The sequence below is a fragment of the Macrosteles quadrilineatus genome, unplaced genomic scaffold (genome assembly GCF_028750875.1).
Source record: "Macrosteles quadrilineatus isolate MER2022 unplaced genomic scaffold, UCM_ALF_1.0 Scaffold_9__3_contigs__length_116548681, whole genome shotgun sequence".
Lineage (NCBI taxonomy): Eukaryota > Metazoa > Arthropoda > Insecta > Hemiptera > Cicadellidae > Macrosteles > Macrosteles quadrilineatus.
In genome coordinates this window covers 111735813-111754733 of record NW_026542602.1, presented here as the reverse complement: position 1 = coordinate 111754733, position 18921 = coordinate 111735813, and the positions used below count along the sequence as shown (strand labels likewise).

Below are 18921 nucleotides of genomic sequence, written 5' to 3'. Positions count from 1 at the left end.
CAGATTAATAAAAATTCACTTAGTCTAAGGGTTTGCTGCGGTGGGGGTATTTGGCATTAATAGCTTGTCTTAATCAATGCAAACATAAAAACCAAAGGTTTATTGCCATACCATTTGTTCAGTCATAACAATTGTCATTTCCAATATGATGATACATATTTCTATACACTTTTAGGAACCTTTACAAAATACAAGCAACATTCTGAGGTAAAAAATATATTTTCAAAATACACGTTCAACATCCGTAAACAATATATAAAAATACATATTTATACTCTCGAACAAGAAATAAAAATCTTATGTACAAAATACTAAGAAAAATCAAATCCTACCAGAGCTTGAGTTCCATTACATATAAATATTCAAACGCAAACCTCTTCAATACCAGGTATGAATTTGATCAAAGATGGAGAATTCCACATTTGAAACATTTTGGTTTGATATAGTTGTACAAAATACAGGAGTTTTTTTTTTACACAACCCAAATTACAAGTACCTAGAGACATCTATACTTATTTAATACGCAAGCAGGATTTTTTTGACAATTACTCCTCCGAAACTACTGAACCGATTGACATGTTTTCGGTGTCATTGGAAAGAGCGTAACGTGAAGTTGTGCAGGAAACTTTCTTTTTAGGAAATTAATTAGAGAGTGAGGCCCTGGGGCCCTTTAAAATTTCGTATTTCTCCATAAGATTAACATGGGAAACAAACATTAATATGAAACTCCAGCTGTTGTCAGAAATTAAAAGTGAGAAGTAAGAAGAAGAACATATGTTAATTCTAAACAGTCAATAAGTTTGCTAATTTAAGTTTTCCACAAACATTTATTGACTTGGTTGAAATGAAATCTATATAAATAAAATTTAAGTTTTGTCTGTACATTGCTCAGAATCATGAATTTTTGGGTTATTTTTACGTTTTATTATTATACATTTCAGAAGCCGAAACAATGCTCATCTCAATTTCTGTCTGTCTTCCGTCTGTCTCGGCCCAAGAGCCATTTTACGCGGCCTTCTCCTATCAAGATCCGAATCATTTTAATGTATTCTGTCGTGCTGCTCGCTGGACCATACAGCCAATACACCAATTGCCCATCTCTTGGGTTCGTAGGCCCAAACAATTATTCATAAGTTGGTAGCGCGTATACTCAATGGTCCGTACGGACAGGACAAGAGCACCTTTGATAGGGAAATTTCCAACCTGAATGTTTAATGGCGAGGTTGAGGTATAGTATTTTAACTATATATAGTTTGGTTAGTTAGGTTAGTTTAGGCCTAACCTAACTAACCAAACGATATATCTAATTAAACAATCGAATAATCAATATATGAGTATTTCCATAATCTTTGAGTAGAATCTTTTTAAGTCATCAGAAATTATGATTGTTATTCATTTTAAAATAACACCAGTAATACTTAGCAATTGCTCGAATTCGAGCAACAGGTATACTAGTTAAGAGATAAAGACTGAAAATTTGTTTTTGCAAGCTCAAGGAGTAGGCTATCGTATTGTAGAATAAATGCATGTAGAACGCATATTGTAGATACATTAAAAGTAAATCATTGGTTTAATGGCAAGAAAGATTTGATATTATGTTTCCATGTGTTTAACTTATAAATCAACTATTTATTGACATGTTAAAAATTCTAGTAAGTTAAATTGGATCTGTAGAAAACAAAAAATCTGGGCTTAAAATGCATACTTTATGAACTAGCAAAAACACCACAATCAAGTCTTATTCACAATTAATTCCCGGTAACATTAAAGCGTGTAGGGAACAATGCATCAATGCATATAAGCTGATTGGTAATGAGCAAAGGATACAGGGATACCAACTTATGAGCTTCTTTTGTCCCTAAATAGTGTCTCTTGGTACTTTCATTTTGGGTATTGTTTAAAAAAACACCCTGTATAAGCATTAGCCATTACTTAAAACACATAATTTAAAAATATATATATATATTTTACCTTCTCTAAATACAAGAACTAATAAAAATATTAAATACAATTGATGCTAAGGTCCTAAGAACTAAGTCTTATATTTCTTTCTTACACCAATAGGAAAGACAGCTTAGTAAATCTTACAAAAGCATACAATTTTAAAAAGGAAGTATACAATAGTTTGAGATTTAAGTACCGCCTCCTAAAAAGTTGAGTTTTATATCATCTTAATTTAAAGATTGCGGCATAGTTCAATATAATAAATCAGTTTTTTATTAACATACTATATTGATTGAGTAACCAGATTATAATTATTTCACGACCTTTTAAAAATGAATAATTTAGTGGGAAAGAAATTAGTTTATAATTTATTTTAGTTTGTAATGCATCTATTATGATTGTTCATTTGTTTTTGGACAGCTCTACTTAGTCGTTGCAAAAGTCAACTTAAAATTATTTTAAATGAGTACAGTTTTACAGAAGTGATTACAGATTTTAAAATAAGTTAACTAGGAATTAAAAACAAATTCAACACAAAAATGAGTCACACTAAGCCTAAATAGTCTTAAATTATATTTTACAAACGCACTTAATCTTTTAACTGTTCCTAAATAAATACAGCTTACAGTAATAAATGCATCATGAAAAAAGGTTGAAAGACTGCATTTCTGACGAAAAAAAAATATTTTGGTTGCAGAGTATAGTGTTGTTATCAGAATTTTACGTACAATGTTATTTCATTGATAAAACTGATTCAATGGCTTGAGGTAGTGTATAAACACTACAAACACATATGACATATTGAATACCTAACTCTTATAAACATCAGAGGTTCATACAAAGTATTAGATCCAGTTTTAAACATTTTAAGTTCTTACATAAAACACCAAATACAACAACTAAGTAAAATCATTTAAATACCTACGAGACAGGAAGAAACTTATGTTTTAGTAAACTTGATCAAATATCAGCCTTTCAGTACAATTAAAATTAACTAGTGCCATTGTCTCTCTGTAAGCCAGGTCTTTAAAGTATTTTTTTAATGGCAAAGAGCTTTTCCTCAGTGTTAAGCCACGTTTACATGAGGACAGTAGACAGACAGGGTACTTCAGGCAGGTTGTCTCAGGTAACTTGAAATACACTAACTGCGGCAGGTAACCTGTCTGCCTGCTGGTCTCGTGTAAACGCGGCTTTAGTGTGTTGCAAGTTCTCAAAACTTTCCCATCTTAGGCAATAAATTTATTTTTGTGGTTTTCAGACAGGACATTCCAACTAAAATAAGGATTTTATGTGTAAATTGAACAATAACCTAAACACGTAAAGGTTAGGAGGCCAAGGATTTTAACAATTTATTCAGACATGTGCAATTGAAAACTTCTGTTCATATAAAAGTTCTCTTTAATCGCTTGGCTTCTTGTGTGGGGAGAGGTCCTATAAAGAGAGAGTTATCATTGCCTTCAAAAAACCTTAATTTACTTGATAAGTGGACAGCTTCATGTGGGCTCTAAACTACCTGGTGACAACATTGTTATCACAAAGTATATTTCTATTGGGAAAAGTTGGGATTTGAACGTATGTCTACAGGATAGTGGTCCTGTAGACAATCTAACTACAAGACGAGCTGAGCACCTGTCAATTACCGTTCTAACCATTGTGAAATAACTCTTTGGTAACCAAAATACAGAAATCTACAATACTCTCGACAGTGAAGTATTTCAAACAAGCAAAAAAGGTAATATCCGTAAACTTTTGGATTTTTTGTAATTAGTAGCAATTAGCAATAAATAATGTTTTTGACAATTTAGTAAATTGTTCCACCCCATAGTTAATTCTATATTTGTTACAGCTCAAACTTCTAAGTGTATGGCCTGGGTTTTGGATTTATCACGCCATTATCTTATCCTCAGAACCAAAACTCAGTTCATCCACTACAAGGACAAGTCAAAGTTGTGACAGGAAATGTTAAATCAAACAATTCCCATGACCAATAGCTTAATTCCTTTAATCAAAATTTCACCACCTATCAGATCAAATAAATGTTCACAGTGGTAAATTCCATATAATTTACCATATGTACCAAAGAGACAATGACAAGAGTGCCGTTAGTTTACACCCTCGTTTTGCCGGGTTTCACCTCAAAGAGTCGCCGCACAAAGTGTACCTGCAGCACGGTTGTGCCTATGATGACCAGTATCTGAGCCAGGGACCAGTTGAGAACGTAGCTGTTATTGTCAGATATCAGGTTGAAGTCTCGTGCTTCTGAGCCACGCAGATGGTTCTGGTGTTGCAACATCTCATTGATGTTCTTTTCTACTGTCATAATGGAGGACTGCAACCAATATGCAGCTATTAATAAATACCAAAACTATTCTGTACACGGATGATACAACTTTTTTCCATGAAAACAATAACCAACTTGTACTTCAAAATTTAGTCCATGTAACAAAATTAAACGCATGCAAATGGTTTTATGCCAATGGATTTCTATTGAATGACTGTAAAAACCCAAGAAATACAATTTACATTGAAACAAAATTCTGCCTTAAATAATGAAAATAGTGCTGTCACAACAAAATTGTTGAGTCTTCATACTGATAATCAAATATCCTGGAATGAGAATATAAATTATTTGTCTACTAGACTATCTTGAGTAATATTTCTTCTTGGTCGTCTCAAAGATGTAATTCCAAAGAACGAATTGAGATCGGCTTATTTAGTATATTTTCAGTCTTAATGAGATATAGATTGATATTCTGGGATGGGCATAGAATCTATATAAATAAAATTAGAGTTTTGTCTGTACATTGCTCAGAATTATATATTTTTAGGTTATTTTTACGTCTTATACATTAAATAAGCAAAAACGAGTCTTATCTCAATTTCTGTCTGTCTGTCTTTCCCTTTGTCTGTAACACTCAAGATGGCATTTTACGCTATCTTCTCCTGGAAAACGAGAGTACCTATCAAGATCCAAGTCATTTTAATGTATTCACTGGATTGGCGAGATTGCCTTTAGCCATTAAAATATGGCCTCACTACTTTGTAAATAATATTACGAACGTTCAAAAATGTAGTTTTGTGCGATTTATGTCAAGTTTTCGTCCAATTTTTATTGCATAATCATCTATGAAATAACGAACAGCTGTTCGGATAAAGATGATTTTTCCTAGCTGTCACTGATATGTTTACAAATGTTGTGTACAAATACCGCAACCTTTTTCAATCACGTTTTGAATGTAAATCCCAAGTGATTAAAAACGTTTTTCTTACATAACGGATTTAATTAATCGAAAGTGCAATAATATAGTGTAATAGTGTAACCGTGTAAATGAAATTAAATAACTAGGCATCATCCAGTTCAGGAACCAGAGATTCTTTGTGTATAAATTGTTCTTGAGTTTTGATAACCAGAAAGAAGACCTTGAATCAGTGTTGTATACGGCTGGGAAACTTTAAATTTAATAATGATCGTCGCCAAATGGCTTAGAAATATGGTTTCCACTCATTGACACGGCGCTTCAATGGCGGTTGTGTAAAGTAAAAAAATCACAACTGCAGTGGGTGATTGTAACAGAGGTTTACGGATGATGCTAAACTCGCTTTTCTAATGTGTTATTTTCTGTTCCTACCATTGACTATATATATATATAGTCAATAGTACCTACTCACCGTGTGATACAATCGCTGGACCATACAGCCAATAGGCCCATAGCCCATCTCTTGGGTACGTACGCCTACCCAATTATTCATAACAAACTGTTCGACGACGATCCTTGATACCGGTACTTTTCCCTAGAATACACGGCCTACCTACTTAAGAAATAAAATTACAAACATCCAAAAACCCAACGTTGTGTGATTTTTGTAACATTTTCTTCTAATGTATTATGTATGTATTTATTATGTATTTATTCTTGTAATGTTAGTACCTTATTAGATAGCCTTTACCAATCATTGTTTAGAGAATAGGTACGTAATCTATTAAATAACAAAAAGTTGTTTGTATGCGGTTGTTTTTTTTTTTTTAACTGACACCGATAAGTTTACATTAAAAGTTGTTTACAAATAAAGCAATTAATGGGAAATAACTTTGATTGCCGTTTTAAAACTTTTTACGAGAAAACCCAAAACCAAGAGATCAATAACCTCGGGACTTGATTAACTCATATAATTGGTCGGCGGCTGTACTATAGTTCTCAACTGTGAACGTTGGTTTTTGGTACCGGTTCTATTCCTCAGAACCGTTGGTACTGTTGGTAGTAGCAAGAATCATTTTTAAGTACCAACACATCACTGTACTTTACAAATTAGTTATCGTTGGTGTTGCAACTTATTTATTATTACAGGCGTATTCAATTTGATTGATGTCTTAACTGTACAATTTTGGCTTTTTCTTTCTTGATTCCAAAATGTTAGTTTATGCTAAGAAAACGATAACGCATTTTAGTAAAACATTTATTCAGCAAACCATAATGAATTGTTTAAACGCTTTACGTTGTTTATGTATCAATAGTTCGTGGCCTATTTTGGTAATATTTACTAAATTAACAATCGTCTATGGTACTTCATTTCATATAGTAAGCCGTCATTTCGGGTCATCATCGGTCCAAGCAAATATACATTGTTATGATGAAATTTGATGACATTAACAAAATATTTCAGATACTAATTTTACAAGTACTTTGTTATGCTTAAAGCGTAGCAAATCCCCTAATTAAGTTCTGTATTTTTGTGTGTATGTCTGTTAGTAAAGCATTAATGTCCTTATTTCTCAGTGTTTCACGGAAAGGACAAAAGTACCTTTATAATGAAAATGTCAACACGAATAAAGTGTTGAATTGGGAGGTTGAGGTAGTACCTTAAATACTTTTAACCATTGTGGAAGTTAACTTTCAATTATAGGCCTACATTAGGGCTATGCCTCATAGATCTATCAAGCATTTTTTAGTTTAATCATTGGATTTAACATATGGACCAACACGACCCAGGTTACATTTAATTTCGAAGCATTTGTTTTGGCTTGAAACTGTCAGATACTGTATTTGCGAAGGTTTATATATAATAGTTTTGCCAGCATATCTGAAATATGCAAACCAAATTCTGTTAAAAAGGTTTCAATAACTGACTACAATAAGATCCCCGTGCGTAGAACGGGCACACAGCTAGTAATTAATGAAATTTTAATCCTACAGAAGAGGGCTATCAGGGCTATCAATGGATCGGAGCCAGACGAGCACTGCAAGCCTCTTTTAAAGGATTTTAAGATTCAAACTGTAATAAATTTGTTTATTTATGATCTTACCCTTTAATATCTTAAAAAAAACCTTAGCACCTAAAATTCAATAATCATAATCACAATACCAGATTTAAAAATAGTGCCTTGTTAGAATCACATTGTATTAGCATAGATAAAAGGAGTATAGACACAGATACCCCACGAGATAGGGAAGTCGCGAACGCTGTATTTGAGCTAGTGCAGTCGCTGTTTTGGCGTTTCAGGCCCGCAGCGTTGCCAGTTCGTGCAGCGCAGGGACGGAAATTCTCCCAGTTTCCCACGGAGTGAGAGAGACAGACTGAATGGCAGTGGCGCGCAGCAGTAGTATGCGTCGTAGCGGCCCTCTCTACAGTTGACACTACACCTGATACGACTTGTGTCCATAGCATTTGAGCTACAGTACTCACTCCGAATACAAAATATGAAATCCGTTAATTTTTTAATTATATTTCAACCTGCAAACGAGAAATATGTCTTGATTTAGAAGCAATATAAAGCAATCTCACGTTTTTAACAACTAACTAACTATTTTTATATTCGTAAATCAAACTGTATCATGATTTAATGAAACATAAAAAAATTTATATACAGTTTGAACCGTTTGATAATTTGAGCATTAAAAACCAGGGCTTAATCATGAATATTCGTAATTTTACTTGCAATATCAAACGTTTTGGTATAGACAACAAACATGCAAGGTTTTCAATTTATTTTCAATCAAACTCTAAACCGTACCACTATTGGAACGACTGTATAAGTTACTATGCCTACTTATTTACAGAATATTTATGATGAACAACAAAAGAGGAGTATTTAAGAAAACAATCACGTCAAACTACAAGATAGACAGACAAACAACAAACAAAATAATTGAAAACCAAACCATTATTTTTTGTAACAATTTATATACAAATACAATATAAAGTAAACAATAAAAATCAAACATAGTTGTTACAGTCTGAACAATGGGTCCTTTTAAATTAACTAAGAATTTTACTTTAAAAATAGATCGGAATCTGTACACGCAATGAAACAGCTTAATTTGTAAAACTTATTTACAGGATATTAGTTAATAGTTATTAACAACAAAGAAAATAATTGTTAAATTAATTGGGAACTGCACTACGGGTAATTTCCATTGATAGTATAGTCCTCGAACCATTAAAACAGCTGCCTGTTTTGCGATTTCTGGCCCTCGATTTAAACGTCCCGTGTCTTAAAAACCTTCAAGCATAGATAAAAGGAGTAGACATACTTACTCCTTTTATCTATGCTTGAATGAATTCATATTTTCGGGAATACTCTAAGCCCTTTTTTATATACAGGGTGATTGATATAAGTATGCCAAGTTATAAGGGATATAAAAAAATGTTAAACTGTAAATGCCTTGGATTTTTTATTTTTTAAATTTTGGTCAAGTTGAAAAAATAATTTTAGCCGCCATGTTTCCTATATGACCGCCAACTTTGATTTTTCTTATGGAAGACCCTATATTTTAGGATTGTTTTGGAAAGTTAAATGCAATTAAAAAATGTTTTTATTCTTGGCAATTTTTCTCTAAAGCTACTCGTTTAGGAGTTACAACGTGTTACAACTAAGAAAAAAGGACTTGCGTTTTACATTCTGCATCATGTATCTCCTAAACGACTACGTTTAGAGCAAAAATGCAAGAAGTAAAATATTCTTAAAATTGCATCTAGATTCAAAAAATACCATAACATACATAACAAATATTGATTCCATCGTTTCAAAAATGGCAGTGAAATTTTAAAACAGGAAAACGGTGTATGTTATGGTCTTTTTAGAATATTTATCCAATTCTAAGACTATTTATTTACTCTTTGCATTTTCGCTCCAAACGTACTAGTTTAGGTGCTACATGATGCAAAATGTACACCGCAACTCCGTAAGTCATTTTCTCGGTTGTAACACGCTGTAACTCCTAAACAAGTAGCTTTAGAGAAAAAATTCCAAGATTGGAAACTTTTTTAAATTGCACTCAATTTCTAAAACAATCATTAAATATGGGTCTTCCATACGACAAATTAAAGTTGGCAACCATATTGGAAAATGGCGGCTAAAATTATTTTTTCAACCTGAACAATTTTTTCATAACAAATCCAAGGTAGTTACGATTTAAAATTTTGTCATATCTCTTATAACTTTTGAATAGAATAGCTGGCACACTTATATCAAACACCCTGTAATTTCATCAAACATTAAAACTACGTCTCAAATCGCGCGTGGGATTGTCTAGTTTTGTATGTAATTTTAAGTACAATTCACATTTTATGAACTGTACACATTACAATTACAACTTTGAATATTAGATTTACTGTCCACATTAAATTTACAACAATTTCCGTGCTTATGTCAAGTGCAAACGCTGATCGGTCTGCACAGCAAAATCCCATAACAGTTGCTTTCCGTGCACAGAAAGTTAAAATGATGAAATTTTGCCGTGCAGTATCGGGAATTAGTATATTTCATAACAAGAGTGGCAAGTCTGCCAAAAATTTCATATTTGACATCATGTTTGCAGTGCGAAAATTATCGAGTACTTTAAATGGTCGAGAATATGTATAGACCCATTTTCTATTCCAAAAATACTGCAGGGTGAGGCAATGAAAGCGGCCCAATTTATAAATTGTACTAACTCCATTATATTATAAATTAAACATATTCACCCAATAGATATAAATATCACATCAAAACACAGCTTATTTTTGGCCAATTAAGCTTAACCAAGTCATTTTTTCATTCCTTGAAAACAAAATCCTGCAAGTGACGTCCTTGTCCCACTTGACATTCCTTTTTAGTCACTTGAAAACTCCATCAAATACTCCTCCAGCATTTCTTCAGGAATCACTTTAGTTTTGGACAATTCTTAGCTTCCGTTTAAGCAAATCTGTGGGGCGACTTATAAAAAACCTCGAACTTCAAGTAGCTTATCAGAATACCCCCCCCCCCCCCCTCTAAAAAAAGAGCCAACGTAAAGCTTTTAACAACAAAAGCTTCCTGGCAAATCTCTTCGGACTTCGAGTTACTGCGGCTCACACTTTTACAGCATTTGCTGGTGTACAAAGGGTTTTGCGGCACCAACCGATTATTTTTTCGTTTTAAGCTGTTATACTAAATTATTTTACCCAGTTCACCGTTGTTTTCCAATTTGGAACAGCACCATATTGACCAAGGATGGAATGTGGTCCAAACAATCTCTGGGGTTTTGTACAAGAATTACTATTTTAAAAATGGGTTTCCACATCAAAATCTCAGTCTCAATAGCCTCAGGCATAATGTTTACTAAAATGACATAGTTTAATTTACATTATAAGCAGAGCTGTTAATTAATTGTGGCTTTACTTATAGTGTGACAACGAAAGAAAATTGGGGTGCTCTCACTGCTTCACCCTGTATTTCTTTACTACAAAACTCATAGAATCTTTAGGTCATACCGTCAATTTAAAGTTAATGTTTATTTTTAGTTGTTGAAAATTTAAACAGTTTATAAAACAATTACAACTATTATTGTTTGTTTACATCGGCAAAATACAAAAATAAAAATAGTAAACATACTCTCACATAGTAAAAAATCTTTTTCACCACAATATGATGTTATTAGCTGTTTTACATACGTTAATTAGAGGCTGAAAGTTACGTTTTGCTGACCGTACCAGCTGTCATCGTCATTTGGGGACCGAACAGGTTTTTACATCCCTAGGACCGCAAAATCAGCTGCCCGCTTGCATATTAAATACACAAACAGTATCCATAGCATTGCAATATAATTGTTTTATTTTCACCGTTGCCTAGCAACGGTTTATTATTATTCTTGCTGATTCCTTAAATTACTTCTTCACATAACCTTAAAGTTGCGTTTGTGAATAGTAGTAGTGTGGTGAAAAATAGTGTTCGTACCACGGACCAAAAATGGTTTTGCAGCTCTCGATCGTTCTCGACTTGGTCTCGAACTTAAAAACCCCGAGCCGGCAAAACCTCTTTTTCGGCCCTAGGTACGAAATATACTATTGCCATAGTAAACAATGTAATAAAAGATCTGTGCAGGTGATAAATATGCAACGAAACATGTCATTTTACAGTAGTGTAGCGAAAAAACCTATTTTCTTAGCTCATTGTACGTTTAAAAAAAGTTTACTTTCGCCTGTAGAGTATTGAAAAGAACATTAATTGCCAATATACAAACTATAATATCTTAATTGAAAGTAGATAAATCTCTTACTACATGTACTCACACTTGTTTACAGACAATTTTAATAGATATATTCGAGAAACGAAAATATTGAACTACCTTTAAAAAGCCAAAAACTAATACTCTCATTTTGTAAAATAACTTTCCCAACTTTATAATTTAGATATGAAACAATATACAGAAGGCATCAAAAAGAACATGTAGGGCAAAGACAATTGATACCTAATAATTGTATGCTTTGAGTTCGTAAACCATATCTAAACTCTGATTTGCTTAATTATTTATTTGGCTTACCTCATGGCTGTGTACAGCCCACAGCCATGTAGTAGGTTTATTTAATCAAACTGTGTAATTGATTTAGGGGGTATTTTTAAAATTTTGTATCCACTCCCCGCTGAAAATCATGGGTATAGTGGATATTTATTTATGTTTAAACTAGTTGAATGAATTTAGGGACATAAGTCCCTAAAAAGCTCAAAATATAAAACAAATTATTGTAATATCTAAAAGAAAACTAAGAATTACATTTTTTTTATTTTCAAGATGGATATCTTTGTACACAATTTTATCTTTGTATAAAACGTATCTCTGTTGACTTTGGTTGTTGTTATATACATATATATCGTTTCAATTATAGATAACGTGATCCTTGGTTTTAAATATAGTTCAAGAGTTTTTATTCATATTTTGCGCATGTATTAAGATTGAGGTTAATAAGATAGCCATACATAATTTCAACGCTGTAGCTCAAACGGTGAGTTATGAATGTTTTTGTAAAAATCACATAGGACAATATTACAATTATTGTTTCTTTTAACAGCTGAATAACGTGACAAAGTTTGTTCATATGTGTACAAGACACCCTGAATAGCACTTATTCTCTGTTTGGAATGTTTCAAATATTTAAAAAAAAATCCTCCACGTTTTAATGCATAGGTTACATATTGCTTAGACTCCTGCATATAAAAACTAAAAAACAATAATTTAAATATATATGTTCTCAGTCTTAAATTTAATTTTTTAAATTGAAAACAAATATATATTACATTTTAAATTGAGTATATAACATTTTTTTAGTTTATGGTAAACGTACAACAATATTCAACCAATTAATGTTTTGTTTATTACACAAAGTCTTTAAAATTTTCAGAAGAAAACGTACAGTATTTCATTGAAGCTCATCACTGGACAGAGCAGCAGAAGAGCGTGAGTGAAGTGCGTTGCGGGTGCGAGGCGAGGGAATCTCTCCCAGCCGGCTGAGTTGGCCGGTCGACCGACTGAGTTGCACGACATGGCAACCGCGCTTAGTCGGTTTCGAGACTAGCGCCGCCTAGGATCTAGTCGGTTTTTCGGCCAAAAATTGTTAACACATATTAGTATTGCGTGGGGTATCTGTGTCTATACTCCTTTTATCTATGGTATTAGTAAGACTAGCAAGAGCCACATAATGTTATCAACTAAAGTATATAACGTTTTAAAACACAATATTGATGCTTATCTGCAGGAAAAATGTAAGTCTTGTTTTATAATTGGTTTATGAGAACCTTGAACATGAACATGGGGAGAATTTAACATGGGCCGTGGCTAAGCAACACCTTTTGAATACTTTTGCATCTTACTTTTGTGCCACGTTTGTAGGTGTAGAGTTGCCTGCGACAAAAACACATAAACCTGTAGATAAACTAAATTCAAAAACAGATTTGCTGACAAAAACAGTTAAACTCTAGGAGTTTGGACTACAAAAGGGACTTCTCAAGAGATAGTGGTAGTTATCATCGAGACTATCGTAGAAGGGACCGCAGCTAACAGTAAACTCTCGATTAGCCGCGGTGCATGTAGGTAAAAAAAACAACATAGTTTAAATAAAGTTACTAAATACAAAACCTCAATAAAAATCATAAATCACAAATACAGTAATAATGTACAGTACAAAATGTGTACAGTAATTCAGTATTTACTGAACAGTATATCGGTTTATCGGTATCCACTGTACGTGGTGTGTGCTTGAGCAGTTTTGGGCGCAACCAGCGGCACTGCAGATCTTTCTTTACTTATTAGCATGCAAGTGAATCACGTGACCCACTGTTGACTCCCCCTTCCCCGCAAAACGTGCATCACTACATCATTTAGTTTTCAGTTTAACCCAATCGTTCAAACTATTTGCTTCACTAGTGAAGCACAAAGTTGTGAGTCGTCCAAATCACAAATAAAGAAAAAGTGTTTTGCTACAATAAAGCAAAAGCAAATGACAGATTTTTTTGTCAAACAGTAAACATAACTTTTTTCAATAGCATGGATGACATTTATTTGTTTTTTGTTATCAGGTAGGCCTACGGCCTTTTATTGTATAATTAACTTATTTAAAGCACTTGTGTGTTAGTTATTAGTGCCTTCGACCTTTAAACACCATTACAGGGAATTTCGCAGCTTATCCGCAAAATTCAATTATTCGCGGTATTCACACCAGTCAATCCCGTGTTTACTGTAAATGACAAAGCTTGAAACTGTAAGTAAAAATCAAGATGGAAAAAATGTGTTCTTTTGCAGATTCTAATCATTATTAAAGGGGGGACAAGAATTAGTGTTAGGTAAAATCATATGGTTTAGTAGTTTACCCAACGATCGCGTAAAGATAGTCTTTACAACAGAAGTAAAAAATTTAAAGTACGAGCCTTGGTAAGTTCCTTTCAAATCTCTAAGAGTGTCGTAAATGCTAATTACGCGAGTTGCGTACTCTACTTTACCTTCTATCATTTTTTAATTACTTAAAATCACTACTCATAACTTCCAGTAGAAGTTATGTTTTCATTTATAACCTCTCATTGCCACTGATTGTGATGCAACAAATTATTGTCCCAACCACTCACTCATTGTTTAATCAATCGAGACCAATCGAGCCTATTGGTCTTAACAGCCGATAAGTTGCCGTTCGAAGAATTACAATTCCCTTCTTTATCTAAATTCTTGAACCTCATTAGTCAGAACTTGTACTGTAAAGTAGCAAAACAATTCTATAAAGTGAGTAAACAATAGGCCTACTTTAAAGTGAATCTTTTCAATTCTAAGTTCTAATTTAATTGAAAAGACAAATTTTAAAAACATTTGTAGGTAAAAAAATCATTTATACTTACAGTAAAGTTTTCTACACTGACGTTGAGGTCAGTCATTTCCTTGGTATACTGGTCCCACTGGTCGTATCTGAAAAAAATAAGCATGATAGAATTCTAATATTGATTAGTTCCTATTAACAGCCAGCTCATAAGGGAGCACTCACATATAATGTATGTAAAAACTACTTTCTTCGTAATACGCGAGTACGGGTAATCAACTAATGATATAATATTATTTTCTTTAAATGAAGAAAGCTTAATGAATGTATATTTAGGCCTACAACAATAAGGAATTAATCATGTTAAATAGAACCCTTTCCTTCTTTACCCTTTTTGCTAATCTTTTAATAGCCTAGGTACCTCTAATATTTTTTTCTGTGTGCATGTAAGCAAAAACGTTGGCTGTTTTATTAAAACAAAGGTTGAATTTAGTAGTTTCCCTCATAAAAGTAAAACAGACATTTTAATCAAACAAAATAAAAACCCATAAGTTACCTTAAAAAAAATAATTAAAAATATGAGGGAATAAAACCAATACCGGTACCTAGTTTCTTTCACAAACCAAATGGCCTTCATGTATGAACTAAACTGTTATTTACCAACCTGATAACTGTGATGTAGAGGTTAACAAGTTTGTCAGCAAATCTGCTGAATTGGTTATCTATACAGACACTGTAGTAACCGCCAGTGGACTGGTGATCTTGGTAATCAGAATGTGCCCGCCACTGATAGGGATGAACTATCTGTCCGTTAGGATGTCTCACAGCAAACCCAGCCATTCCATCGCCTCCCCTCAAAACCTAAATTGGACAGGTTGCAATGTTTTACCTTTCTACAATTGAAGATAGTGATGTGGGCCGGGTAAATACCCAGTGGGTAGGTAAATATAAATTGGGTATTTACCCCAGGCCCGGCCCGGGTAAATACCCAAAAACTGGGTAGGCCTATTTATAATTTTTATTAAAGTTAGAGAAGATTGAGATGTTTTTTTGCAATTTTGTAAGGATAGTAAAATGATGATAAAATGTGTTAAACAAAATTTCATATGGTCACTACTCACTACTAGCATTTTACTTCTAGGTATAATCGCCATAATTACCCAGGTCTGATCATAAAGCATAATCGGCATAAATACCCTGGTCGCATGGTTGCACTGGTCCTGACTACTTATGATTTTTTAATTTCTATGATAGATAGGGCCTAGATGAATATATTTTATTGAAAGTGAAGAAATATAATTTGTAAAGTAATAATTATTATTTATAAAGCCAGGAAAATTTAACCTAGTAGTGGTCTATGTGTAAACAACTTAAGAAAATAATTAAAATTCAATCTGTAGGATGGCAGGATTTAATAATATTTTTGTTCTAGATCTTTTGTTAGTATCAATGGTATCAAAATAAAGAAAAAACTTATTTCATAAACTTGTGAAACAAAACATTTGAATCTATTATAGCACAATAAATCTTTCAAAATTATATTAAGTTAGAGACCAAAAAACAGGAGATAGGCCTACATAATCTTTGAGTCGACTATTTAAAGTCATTGTAAATTATTACACTGCTATTCGTTTCAAATAACGCATATGTAATACTTCACAATTGCTCGAATTCAAGCAACAGGTACACTAGTCTTAATTATTAATACGCTACATGTCACTTTGTAAACAACAAGGCGTTTTTGTTTTCAGAATTAACCCCATATATTTTATACAAAAATGTTTGTCTAAGTGTGTTGTAGATTTGCAAACTGACCTTACATTTTTGAAAAAGTCCCTTGGGCTCGCCCCAGTGGCTTTAAAGTTCCCATGTTATCCTTAGGAAGAACATATCTGTTTACATTATGATAAGCTGGATAATTTAATTGCTGTTAATATTTTAGTTGCAATTTAAAGGAATGTGCTACAAACATTTACTAACTTCATAACTTATATTGGAGATATTGGCAATTAATAATGAAATGTATTTAATTAAATTTAAATGTTCAACAAAGCCAATATATAATAATTTGTTTTAATCACTAGCGCTTTAAGAAAATAGGTTTCCATCGTCAGGCTGTGTTTAGAGCAGTACAAAAAGTAAATATTTAGGTACTTAATAATTAATTAATTTTAAACAAAGTAAAAACAGACGATGTAAACGATATCGGAAAAATATAGCCTATAAAAAATAATGTTAGAAAAAATCATCTTTTGAATTTTGGATAAATTACAGTGTTGTTCTTGATGTAATTATTTTCAGTAATTCCGAGTTTATAATTGGGCCGTCCGTCTTCATTATTTAACAAATAATTTTGGTCTGTTTTTTTCTATAAAATAAGATCCCCACACATTAAGATGTTGAGTTTTATAATTTGTTTTAAAAGTTTAAGGTTTTCCAAATTGAATATCTGTCCTGTATTAATACTGTGGCTAGCAAGGGCTGACTTTTCAGGTCTTCTGTATTGTGCATGAGCTTGGTGTTCTTTGAATCTGGTTTGGATTTTTTTTTTTTTGCTTAAATATATTTCATATTACAATCATTACAATTAACTTAATAAATTCCAGACATGTCAAATTTTGATGGTTTTTCTTTAGGATTGCCTAATTTTGATTTCAGCAGGTTAAGGCATAAGGTATGAAAATGCTTTTCATGTTACTTGCAAATTTTGAGTTGTAATTTATACTAATCCAATTCTTTACTATTTTCTTTTCTGAAATGTGGGTATTTCTCTGATTTTTCTGTCCTTTTAATTTTGCTTTTCATAACATGTTGTCTATTAACCCTTTCGATGCTAGAATATTTTTTGTAATTTTCCGAAAAGTGCTAGAGTCATTTACTTATTTTGTCCGAAAAGGGCTAGGCTTACCACGGAGGCGAAGTATAGTGTGAGAAAAAAAATCGGTAAAAATAAAATGTTTAATCTCAAAAGTGCTAAGGAATGATATATTGGGCCTCGATCGTATGAGGAATCGAAAGAAACCATTGCTGTTTCAAAACTACAACAGAGATGCTTATTTAAACTCACATGATCGAAAGTCGTGCGGGTACGATACGATATATCGTTGCTTAAAGCTTTTCGGATGAAACGCGAACAACGATATATCGTTCCATAGCACTTTTTGGGAAAAAGACGCACAACGATATATCGTTGCATAGCCTACCACTGAAAGGGTTAATTTTGTAGTGTATCCATTAAAAGTCGCTACAAATACATTACAGTCTACATTAACTACCAGCTAATTATAAAATGAAACTGTTCTAAACTAAACCTAACATTAACCAAACTGCAGTCCATGTTATGTGAGTAAATGTAGGACGTAAACTTAAGTGCAGCCTTTTAGTATAAATCCCGGGCATTTTAAGGTTTTGCCAAAAATGCCCCGCGGGCGTTTTTTATGAACCCAAAAAGAGGACGTGTCAGGGGAAATGAAGACGTCTGGGATCCCTCGGGCTGGATTTTTGGGAGGCTCAACAGTTTGTTTGGGGGCTTGTAATAAAAGGGAAGCTTGTAAGTTTTTACACCAACAACAGACAACAATAGACAGTTAGCTTGTTTGGTTCTGAAATTCTAGGGTGGTCTGAGCTCAATTAAGTTACAATAGGCTACTTATTCTACTAATTCTGGGGTACAGTTTCTTAACTGGGCTATGCTAATTAATATTGACTGAAACTATCGATTCGATTAGTAAACCTTCATGTGATTTTTTCACTATCAGCAAGTTTGGTTGGTTAGGTTAGGTTAGGTAATGATAGTTTAATTTTATAATAGATATATTTTTAAATATCGATTATAAATCATATTTTCAATTCGATAGTTTTAATCGATATTAGCGTAGCCCAGTTAAGAAACTGTACCCATTCTGTAAAAGACTAGCGAAATAGTTTACTAAACAGATGTGGGCTCATATGGACACAATTTTAAATTAAATATACTGACCTGAAAACTGACATAAAACGTCGCCCCAGGATTAACATACTGAAAATAGCAATCCTCTTTTCCAGGATCTATGTGGACTTTATAGTCCATTGCAACCGCCGGTAGATTTTCAAACCAATTAACAGCATTCTGTTGCCCAGTAGTATCAAAAACCATCAGAAACAAGATTACAATGAAATTGAGAAATGATAATCCACAATATAATCCCATAATCAAACCATATGCGAACTATCTTGGCAAACAACAATAATTTAATGGTTATGTTATGGAAGGAAAGGAGAAACAGAAAGAGAAGAGAAAGTCCTTCCCGCTGACTTGGCCGTCGTCGTCGTCGTCTGCAACTTGTTGACTTGTACGTCATGTAACATAAACATGTGTAACATGTAAGCATATTATTTTTGAGTATTGGGGCCACGGCCGCCTAGTGTGGCGGGTGGGTTCCATAATATCGACAACCGTAGAAA

At 33.0% G+C, this 18921-nt stretch overlaps 1 protein-coding gene across 1 annotated transcript; it reads right to left on the bottom strand.

The window, feature by feature from the left end:
- Positions 1-892: 892 nt before the first annotated feature.
- On the bottom strand, positions 893-18775 carry LOC129002372 (transmembrane emp24 domain-containing protein 6-like). Its single transcript, XM_054430119.1, has 4 exons — positions 18458-18775; positions 15143-15339; positions 14561-14627; positions 893-4273 (listed from the first exon to the last, which is right to left on the bottom strand). Exons 1-4 carry the CDS (start codon positions 18665-18667, stop codon positions 4052-4054), a joined length of 696 nt encoding a protein of 231 aa, XP_054286094.1. The 5' UTR covers positions 18668-18775; the 3' UTR covers positions 893-4051.
- Positions 18776-18921: the final 146 nt, after the last annotated feature.

Excerpts from the sequence above, each read along its gene's own strand:
- LOC129002372 (XM_054430119.1), bottom strand. The coding sequence starts at position 18,667 with ATGGGATTATATTGTGGATTATCATTTCTCAATTTCATTGTAATCTTG. Across the intron at positions 15,340-18,457 it reads CGTTTTATGTCAGTTTTCAG|GTTTTGAGGGGAGGCGATGG; the intron begins GTCAGTATATTT and ends TGTCCAATTTAG. Across the intron at positions 14,628-15,142 it reads CTCTACATCACAGTTATCAG|ATACGACCAGTGGGACCAGT; the intron begins GTTGGTAAATAA and ends TATTTTTTTCAG.